General features: G+C 36.8%; 1 protein-coding gene across 6 annotated transcripts in view; it reads left to right on the top strand.

Moving 5' to 3' along the window:
* The window catches only part of suco (SUN domain containing ossification factor), a 42,847-nt gene that overhangs the window by 21,740 nt on the left and 10,506 nt on the right, over positions 1–10,601 (top strand). For 5 of the 6 annotated variants that reach the window (XM_008407369.2, XM_008407367.2, XM_008407366.2 and 2 more), the window contains 9 exons: positions 1,393–1,520; positions 1,700–1,767; positions 1,849–1,956; positions 3,161–3,266; positions 4,455–4,475; positions 4,748–4,803; positions 6,093–6,184; positions 6,459–6,524; positions 8,819–8,902. In XM_008407369.2, the coding sequence (XP_008405591.1) occupies positions 1,393–1,520; positions 1,700–1,767; positions 1,849–1,956; positions 3,161–3,266; positions 4,455–4,475; positions 4,748–4,803; positions 6,093–6,184; positions 6,459–6,524; positions 8,819–8,902 (729 nt within the window). The remainder of the gene's footprint in view (positions 1–1,392; positions 1,521–1,699; positions 1,768–1,848; positions 1,957–3,160; positions 3,267–4,454; positions 4,476–4,747; positions 4,804–6,092; positions 6,185–6,458; positions 6,525–8,818; positions 8,903–10,601) is intronic. The other variant, XM_008407368.2, reaches the window with a different exon arrangement.

The raw sequence follows: 10,601 nt of genomic DNA, 5'->3' as shown, positions 1-10,601 counted from the left end.
GCATGACGGTCAGAAAGCTAAACAAATAACCCACAAAATTATTCAAGTCTTCGAGCTGCGATGTTCTGCTCTCGCTGTTGAACCACTGCTACGCGCTACAGGTAGTAATATTTCACAGATGGAGCGCCGCTTCTGCTCCACCTGGTAGTGAACTCTCACACCGAACTCTCACACTCAGAGGTTTAAAGCTCTAACCTAAAAAATACATTTTACATACGTATTAAAACTTTCGCTGTCCTAACATGAGACAGATAATCTCTAAAAAAATAATCGATCTCCTTGCTGCTCTGCAAAATGACTCCGCTCAGTCAGAAACAGGCACTCAGAACTAGCAGTAATCAGCTAGCCGCCATGCTATCAGGAAGTTTTCATTCAGTAACTCGGGATTATTTATTGTAATGGAACCTGTATTCACCTCTGAATGTTAAGTTTTATACTTTAATTTTTTGGCAATGTTGAGAGGTTTTATTTAGACTTTTTGCATTATTTAGCCTCTTCAGAGCCTTCATATGTTATCAGTCTGTTAAAGATAGTATTACAGATAGAAGTACAATTTTCAGAATGCCTGTTTTGTTTAGATCTTGGAAAAAGTTATTAAAAACAAGTTTTTGTCCAAATTAAGGTGAATTCATGGTTCCTTTTTCCACATAATGTAACCGGTAGTGTTTATGATAAAAAAAAAGAATAAAAATAATTATGTGATCGGTATCGGTGATTGGCCCTCATGGGTGATCGGCATCGGTATCGGCAGGAAAAAACCTGATCGGCACATCTCTAGTTCCTACTTATGAAAACATATAGTCAAGTTCATTTTATTCATATTGGTTAAAACATTTTCTGTCAAGGATTCCATCGAGTCTGAGAGGTTTCATGTGAGTTTTAGATTATGAATCCATCCAGTCAGAAATGCTGAAATAAGCAAAGCTTGGTCAGAAAAGATTTTTTACCACTTTTAGCTGCACAAATGTTTGTATTCAAAAGTTGCTGTGAAACATTATTCAGGAAATGTTTGACTATTTTTATGCACAGTTTTGTACTGATTGATATCTTATCTGCACATCGGAGACTTCATATCTAAGCTTGCATGACTCACATTTTGGATTTTGAGTTGCAGATTAATAAACTGCAGCAATATTGTGGTTCATTTCAGTTCTGAATAGGTTGGTAAAAATGTTTTATTATTATTTATTATTATTACATAAGGACTAAATTGATAGAGTAAAGATCATGAGCCCTTTGGTGCAGTTTACTACTGCATACCTTTTGCCTCGCTCTTTTCCGTGAGCTTCAGTGCTGCATTCTCTTGAATATTTCCTAACTTTTCTTCTTTGCAGAATGTCTTTTTCCAGCATGCCCTGTAATCAACTTGATCTTAATCCTCCTCCTTTGCAGGTCAGACTCTCCATACCTCAACAGGTGGCAGCCTACATTCAGCAAAAAAGGTCCAGAAAAACTTTAAGAATAACTACGCCTCTGTAGAGTGTGGTGCCAAGATCCTCTCTGCCAACAATGAGGCCAAGGTGAGACGTGTTTCTCTTATGCTACCAACAAACACATGTGCTCTCACATGTCATGCTGTACAAGCAGTGAAATTAACATGATTTCAGATGTTGTGAATGTTGTGTTTGTGCATTTGATGTATGAATGTATTGCTTTTAATAGCAGGAAATGCTTAATTATATAATTTGCAATGTTTTAGAGTACGTCAGCTATCCTTATGGAAAATATGGACCTTTACATGCTAAATCCATGCAGCACCAAAATCTGGTAGGGCCTCTGTTGCACACCGTTCACTGACTTTACTGCTTTCACAAAACTTCCTCTTCACAAGCGTTTCCCTCTCTGTAGGTTCGTAATAGAGCTCTGTGAGCCGATACAAGTCAAACAGCTGGATATAGCCAACTTTGAGCTTTTCTCTTCAACACCTAAAGACTTTCTAGTTTCCATCAGTGACAGGTAAGCTCTCGTTTTCCTGCATGTCACCACAGTGTTGTGTAAGCTCATAAATCAGGTGCTTGATTTCACCCAGCTGTGTAATGTTAGGCAGCTGTCAGTTCCTCCATTTCTGAGTGTGAGTTATAGCTGTATAACTGTCATTTCGACTAAACCTTACCTCATGCAGCAAAAATATTCAAACGCCTCCAATCCTTGGAATTTTATGTGATAAACAAACACTCAACAATGCATATCTGATGTAAAAGACAAGTGGCGTAAGGTTTTGATGTTTTGTTTTTTTACAGCAAATTATCAAACAGTGTGTCATGCATTTTTATTTTCCAGTCTAATGGGTTGTAGGACAACTTTTTTTCTCCAATTACAGTTGTGTTTTAGGTTGTTGCTGCTAACTTTGTACATTTAGAGACAAGTTTTTGCCCTTTCTGCTTGTGTAAAATAACTTGAGCTGAGTAAGAACGAACGGGGAAAATTAGTTTTTATTGGATTGGATCTTTGATAATTCCTTTGCAGCCTTCAGCAATTTTGCCCCGCAGTATTCCACTGCAACCAGCCTACCGTCAACTCTGAAGAGCTTCAGAGGTTACACTCGTACTTCAGAAACTTGTACTTGCATCATGAAGCTGCCACTACCACGTTTTCATTTAGAGAAAGTTCAGTTTCTGCCACTCAAAGCTCAGTTTTCTTCTCACCTGACAACAGCACCATCTTTCACATGTCCACTGTGTCACCAAGTGACTTGTGACAACCTGCTGATGAGACTTCCTGTCTTTCTGTCATTAGTTTCTTCCTGCCATTCTTCACAGAACAGCTTTATTATCCTGAGATTAAATTACACACCATGACACACTTTGTAGATTTCTATTTCTAAAAATGTTTGAGCCATGAAACATTTCAAGTTAGGAAAAAAATTGTGTTTAAAATACAGTTTACTTTTACACTTTTGTTCAGCTATAAATGCTATTAGGCCACTTAAATTTAATGAGATTGTTTTGAGTATCCACACAGCACAAGTATGTCATCGTCTCTGCAGTCTTGCCTCCATGTCTGGCTACGTTAGAGTTGCTGTCGTGTTTGTCCAAGACATTATCCCTCAGGATGGATCTCCAGCTAAATCTCAGCAGACCCTCGGACATGATAAATGCACTGTCATTCACATCGACCCTGTGACAACATGCACATTTCACATTTATTGCTCTTTTTGCAGATATCCCACCAACAAGTGGGTGAAGCTGGGTACTTTCCACGCACGTGATGAGCGGATAGTCCAGAGTTTCCCACTGGATGAACAGCTTTATGCTAAATATGTGAAGGTACTCGGCTTCTTTTTTTTTTTTTTTTTGTAGTAAAGCACCTTGGAGTGTTGAATGAACACTGCATTTGTCCTGTAGCCATTTCATCAGTGTAAAATCAACAGCTAAATAAAGTCGAGTGACATGTTTCTCCTGTAAGAACCTGAATTCTTACAATCTTACAGATGTTGTAACCAAGACATCAAACCATGCATTGTGCAAATTTAGAGAACTTCAGTCATTTTTCTTTCTTCTGTATCTTTGATTTCCAAGATCTGGTTAAGTTTAAAGTTTAGAAAGATGGGATTTTATGTGTTTATAACAAGAACTGAGAGGGTTTTGTGGCTAAACGGGTAGAGCAGCTGGAAAAACATTCTGATAAATTGATCCAATCACTTTAAAGTGATTTATAGAAACTTCAGTAACTTTAAGGTTAAACGTTCTTAAACTAGTTAGTGTTTACCACATGGAAAATGTTACTTTTAAAATAATACTAATAATGTTAGTGGCACTAACAATACAGGTGGTTGTTTTTAAAATCTTTTTTAACATCATGAAGTCATCACTGTTTTTTGTTTTATGTCAAATAAGCTGTGTTTTTTGTTTGTGCGTTTTAATAAATGGTCACAAGAGAATAATACTTTTAACACATTTTCACTTTTTTATTATGTAATCAACTTTTAGATATCCAGTGTTTTTTCGCTTGACTTTATAATGTTTGGACTAATCATGAATGTTGAAATGCAAACATTCAACATCTCTGTGTTCATCTGAATGTGTGTGGATGTACTGAATGCATTTCTCTCTTATCTCACTGCTCTGTATTTGCAGCTCTGGCATGTTAGTTTATTGCTTTTACTAGTATTTTTTATGTAATGAGTAGATGTTCTCTGTGTGAGTCGTCATTTCTCTTTTTGTTTAGCTTAATAGTTGCTTTTATTACACACAAATTGTTTTTTTGTATGTAGAGCTTGTAGAGCTGTGCATGTTTTCCATCGTTTGTTCACAATTTCTCACTTGCCCTGAAGTATGTCTCTGCTGTGCTTTGCTTTGCTTGTGAAGTGAAACTGTACAATTTGTTTTATCTGAAAGCTGAAATGTTTGCAGATTCTTGACTTGCTTGTAGCTCGATACGATCTTTACTGATTGCTTTTTCTTGTTTTATTTCTCTCTTACTCTGTCCCTCTCCTGCTCTTCCGCTCACATCAGATGTTCATCAAATACATAAAGGTTAGCACTCTTCTCCTGCTGTCAGAGCCTCAGATGTGCTAAAAACATAAAGGGTGACTTATCTTAATGGATGGCCTTTAGCTAGACTTCTTCCCTTTTTGCATGTGGAATATGTTAAAGGGTTAAAACATGTACACAGTTTGTATTATCACAACCTTATGCTTCTCAAATGGTGGATATTGGTGTATGAAGTGGGCATATAAAGGCTTTTTTTAAAATGTCTTTTATTTAAATGTTATTTTACTTTAAGAATTTGCTTGTTTTGCCTGCAGGTTGAGCTCCTCTCTCACTTTGGAGCCGAACACTTCTGTCCCCTCAGTCTCATCAGGTAGAATCTTAAATGGCTGAATTTAAATTATTAAACAATCCTAAACATGAACTTTTTTTTTTATTCCTGAATCATATTTGAACAAGGATTCACATTTCCCTGACAGAACATTTATTTTCACTTTTGTTTTTCTTCTAAGGTGTTTAAGATGTGGATTTACAGCTTTACAGCAGATTACCCAGAGACATTTCAAGTTCACTGCTGTGTTTATCCCTCAGGCTGTCGTACTTCAAACTTTAAACTGCAGCTCTTTAAATGGCAATATTTGCCGTATTAAAAAAATGTTTCCTGTAATTCATGGGTGGGGAAGATATTTAGGAACCAGTTTAACAACCTAAATCTGTCTCTGTGCTTGTCAAGTCTTCCATACTGTCTCATTGTAGTTTTAAGAAGTTTTCTTTTTACATCTTTCACTTGTACAATAGTTCAAACATGCAAAGTATAGCAATCTAGTGAAATTCACTTCCTGCATTTGTTGCATAGTGCAGTTTAGCTCTTTTTACATTCAGAATAATGGCTTTAGTTTTTGAGAAACGCATGTTGGTCTCTCTAAGGCACTTAGTACACATTCAGGGGTTAAAATGACCATAAAACAAACATATTTTATATATGCAAGCATGCAGTGTTTAGTAGGGAAAGTAATATTTCTATGCCATGTTATTAAATCCCAAACTCAGAAGTGAGTTTCTGCATTTGCTTTTACCCTTCAAAATGAACTTGAACATTAACTTTTTTCCTGCCCAAAGCACACATGTCACAGTCACAAAATGTATTGTTTCAACTGAAATCTGAGAGATGTGCCATGCATGAAGCACGTTCAGCTCTTTTTACTGATAACCCTAAATAAAACCCAGTGGTACCAGTACTTTCAGTTGTTCACCAAACACTGCAGGGTTCATCTGGGTGCAATTTAATCTGGGTTATAAATCCAGGTGTTCACAAAGGCCTCAGGATTAGGAGAATATCTGTGATTAGACTTTGAAACAACTCTCAGACCCTGATTTGACTGAGCTTGAGCTGTTTAACAGAGGAAAATGAGTAATAAATTTTGGCTCCAGATGTTTAAAGCTGGTAAACTTGTCTAACTCTTCAGATATTTATTGGCAAAAAAATGTGAAAAGCGGATTTCTTCTACTTTGCAATTATGAATGAATTTCTAATCATCTGGAACATAAAATGTGAGAAAAATTTATTGAATTTTGTTAGTTGATGTGAAAAGACAACTGTGTTGAATATGTTTGGAAGGAAAGTAGGCTGTTTTTTTGTAATGCGTTACTCTTGTTGTGTAGGGTGTTTGGCACCAGCATGGTGGAGGAGTACGAGGAGATAGCAGATTCCCAGTATCCCTCAGAGAGGCTGGAGTATCTGGACGAAGACTATGGTGAGATGCTGAAGTGCAGTCAAAGGAAATGTAATCAGCTAGACAGATCTGATTATCCATCGCTTGCAGCTGCAAGCTAAATAATTCAACTCCAAAGAATTTTACTTTACTTTTTAATTTAGTTGTCCAGTACCTGCTGCTTATAAAACCACATCACATTTAGATCACATGTTCTCTACATCCGTTTGTTTCTTTCATTTTCAGATCCTCTTATTCAGCCTTGATGTGAAATGTTTTTGCCAACTTTGTTGACTTGTCTTGCAATTGTGTACAGACTATCCTCCTGGTTATCAACCATCAGAAGAAAAGGTTTCTAAAAACCTGCTTGGATCAGCAACCAGTATGTGCATACACACACACACACAAACCCTTATGCTCATATTTGCATATGTAGTCACTTTACTGTCTAAAGACCAAATGTGTATAGATGCATCCCAACTAGAGATGTGCCGATCAGGTTTATTCCTGCCGATTCCGATCACCTATGAGGGCCAATCACCGATACGATCACATAATTTTTTTTTTTAAAATCATAAACACTACCGGTTACATTATGTGGGAAAAGGAACCATAAATTCACCTTAATTTAGACAAAAACTTGTTTTTAATAACTTTTTCCAAGAAGAAAACTAAACAAAACAGGCATTCTGCAAATTGTACTGCTATCTGTAATACTATCTTTAACAGACTGATAACATATGAAGGCTCTGAAGAGGCTAAATAATGCAAAAAGTCTAAATAAAACCTCTCAACATTGCCAAAAAATTAAAGTATAAAACTTAACATTCAAATGTGAATACAGGTTCCATTACAATAAATAATCCCGAGTTACTGAATGAAAACTTCCTGATAGCATGGCGGCTAGCTGATTACTGCTAGTTCTGAGTGGCTGTTTCTGACTGAGCGGAGTCATTTTGCAGAGCAGCAAGGAGATCGATTATTTTTTCAGAGATTATCTGTCTCATGTTAGGACAGCGAAAGTTTTAATAAGTATGTAAAATGTATTTTTTAGGTTAGATGCTGCAGCTTTGAACAGAGGTTTAAAGCTGCGTGACAGCTTTAAACCTCTGTTTGAGTGAGAGTTCAGTGTGAGAGTTCACTACCAGGTGGAGCAGAAGCGGCGCTCTGTCTGTGAAATATTACTACCTGTAGCGCGTAGCAGCGGTTCAACAGCGAGAGCAGAACCAGCGTCTTACATCGCAGCTCGAAGACTTAAATAATTTTGCGGGTTATTTGTTTAGCTTTCTGACCGTCATGCTAATCCGGGTGAGTGTTTGTAGCTGTGCGCTGCTTTACCTGCTATTTGATCCTCCATGTCTTTTACTGCAGTGAGCCTCGATGTAGCCAAACTCCGTCAAGTATGGCATTGTTTTCATGCCATATTAGATTTGTCGTGTTGATGCATTTTGACATGCTTCACCCCCGACACCGAGGTAATTTTCCGCAGCAACACGCAAACTTCTCCATTCACTCAGTGCGATATAGTTCCACACGACATCGCTTAGGATTTGTTGCTGCGCGTTTGCGCAATGTGAAGGAAAGAGACCAGCTGCACAGGCAGGCTGCGAAATGAGAAGCAGGTGATTGGTTTGTGTGATTGGCAAGAAGAGATCGTGATCGGCGATCACCGATCATACACTTTTTCACAGAAATCAGCCGATTATGATCGGTGGCCGATCGATCGGCACACCTCTAATCCCAACAGTGTAATAAATATCTGACACCCACTATAAGGTTGTTGGAACATTGTGGAAACATTGCGCAATGTTTTAAGATGATTGACTTCTTTTTATATCTAAAGTTAAAAAAAAGTAAAAATTCAAAATTGAAGTGTATAAAAACTCAGTACTTCCAAAAGCCAGGCTGCATCCAAATATGTCAAATTATTGATTTTTAAAAAATTGTATATTTTCCTTTTATATAGTTGTATTGTAATGTTTATATGGCCTCATCATAAATGTTGCAGTTCATTAGTGGTTCAACACTTTAAACTCCAGAAGTCTTAACTTTTTGCTTATTTTGCTTTTTTTTGTGTGTGTGAATATTTGTTTTTGCTGTTGTTTTATTGTCTCTAAATGAAAAGCTACAACTTTTACAAGCAGCTGTGGTTTCATAAAGTGGGCAAACGGCCCTAACTTTATGAGCTCAGTCAAGTATAAATTTATTCCTCTGTTAGCAGAGTTGAATGTTTTAGTAGTATTTTAGCAAGCTTGCTATCATAAATCCATATGCTGGCTTTCTTTGGATGCATAAAACTTCACAATTTGCTTTTTATCTCTTCATTTAAACACAACATGCCACTCCAGAAATAGACTTTTGTTTTTCTGCACTCTGAATTAGCCAATGTAGCACTGGAGGATCCCTCCCAAACACCATAAAGCAGTAAACACATCAGCAGGGCATTTTGTGTTCTCTTGCTTTGTTGGAACGCTTTGGAAAGGATGTGGGGAGGGAAAAATCAAAGAACACAAGTGGTAGAGAAGTCGGAAAAACTGAAATAATCAGGAAACACTTTCAGCATCAGATTGGATTGTATGTGAAAATGAAAAAAAAAAAAATGGTAGTTGATGCCATAGTGTTGGGAGTTACACGTTCACAGATGAAGTGAAGCGTGTTTCTGTTTCTGTTCTCCAGATGCGATCCTCAACATGGTGAACAACATTGCTGCTAACGTCCTCGGTGGCAAGCCGGACACAGAGGGTGGAGCAGAATTAGGAGGTACTCGCTGTTCACTCTGTGAAATATTGATGTCCGTCTGGTTTCTTCACATTTTATACGTTATAGTCCTCAACAGAAAACCAACCCCAATCTATGTAACCTAATAGACATTTCACCTTCACTGCACTTGACGCCGTTTCAATTTTCTGACGTTAAAACATCCAAGGTTTTTCTTTTTTCGTTTGTACATCGAAGTACTAATGTTGAGACTTTTTTAATATAACAAAAACCCAACAAAATGGACTTGAGACACTAATGCTACTATTACTCATAAATAATAGTAGCATTTTAAGCAACTATTACAAAAATCTGCCATCAGTATTTGATGTTTGTTCTAGGCAGAGTTGCATTAAACAGTTAATGCTTCTATAGAGTCCCGCCCAATTCTGGGAATCATACCTGTATGATGAATGATTTTTTTTTTCTTTTATTCCCATAAATGGGTTAGTGTGTCGTAATCTTTACACAAAAAGCCACATAAAGCCAACACCTGGAAATGCACGCCTGTCGGTAATCTCTGTTTATACACTCTGAAATGCTTCATCTAAATTAAATGTACTTATTGAAGCATTTTAGTGAGCGACAAGCACTTACTTTCGTCTTGCCATACAATAAAAAGATAAAGTTTTGGCTGTCATCTGTACTGAGTCAGCCTCTTTTTCTATTTTGTTGAGCAGCCACTCCTCCGCTGCAGCCAGCATGAAGTAAAACAGGTTTGTCCATAGAAGTTGGTCTGTCCTTTCTAGGTTGGTGACGTCATAACTCATCGTTTAGGAAAAAAATTATTCATAGAGATTTAACTGTCATGAATTATTTGTTCTTTGGAGCAGCAAATTATTCAGTTGTTGCCTGTCCATACATGCCTCTGCAGAGGAAAGTTGGGAGACAATTTGAGTGATTCCCCTGAATCGATTGCATCATTGGTTTAAAGTGCGTCATACTGACGCCTTTAGTTCATTCTTTTTATGAAAGTACATTGATTGCAGATGAAACTGAAGTAGATAAGCTGATATTATATATGGGTGGACGCTCATCATTTCCACCTTTTTTGTAACTTTAGATTTGTGCTTTTGATTTATTGTTACAGAAAAGTGAGTAATGTGGAAACGAGACATCCTATAAAAGTGTTTTATTTTCTAACAAATTCAGACATAAGTACTTTTATATCAATTTTAATTCAGAGAAATTCCAGTAATACAAAATAATAATAAATAATAAACAATGCATTTAAAATTAAACACTAAGAGTGAACATAATGATGAGATCAAACAAGCTGCCGGAGGCGTCCAGAAAGATGTAGCAGCTTTCGAGTCCGAGGGATTTAAATTTTTTTTAAATCCAACATAAATAAACGGTCTACAATTGGAGAGGGGTGATGTGAAACAATCTGTAAGAGAAAAAAATAAAGTTATGACGAATCCAAACCCTGCAACATGTCAATCACTCATAGCATACCAGTATATCGACACAACACTGTGTGAGAGTTAAGAAATTTGTCGTGGACCGAGTCAAAGTCCAGATCTTTTTTCTTGGCTACAAAACAAATTTTTATTGATTTATAACTTGGTAAAACCAGGTTGTTGTTTTTTTTTTTTTGTCGGAGTGCAGATAAATCATATTTTTCCAGTGATTTTTAAAAAATGAAGTTGACAACAGCATATGAAATTTAATAAAGCTGTGATAATTTTTTTCACAAGGC

Source organism: Poecilia reticulata, linkage group LG4, assembly GCF_000633615.1.
Source record: "Poecilia reticulata strain Guanapo linkage group LG4, Guppy_female_1.0+MT, whole genome shotgun sequence".
Taxonomy (NCBI): Eukaryota; Metazoa; Chordata; class Actinopteri; order Cyprinodontiformes; family Poeciliidae; genus Poecilia; species Poecilia reticulata.
This window is presented reverse-complemented; position numbering and strand designations above follow the sequence as displayed.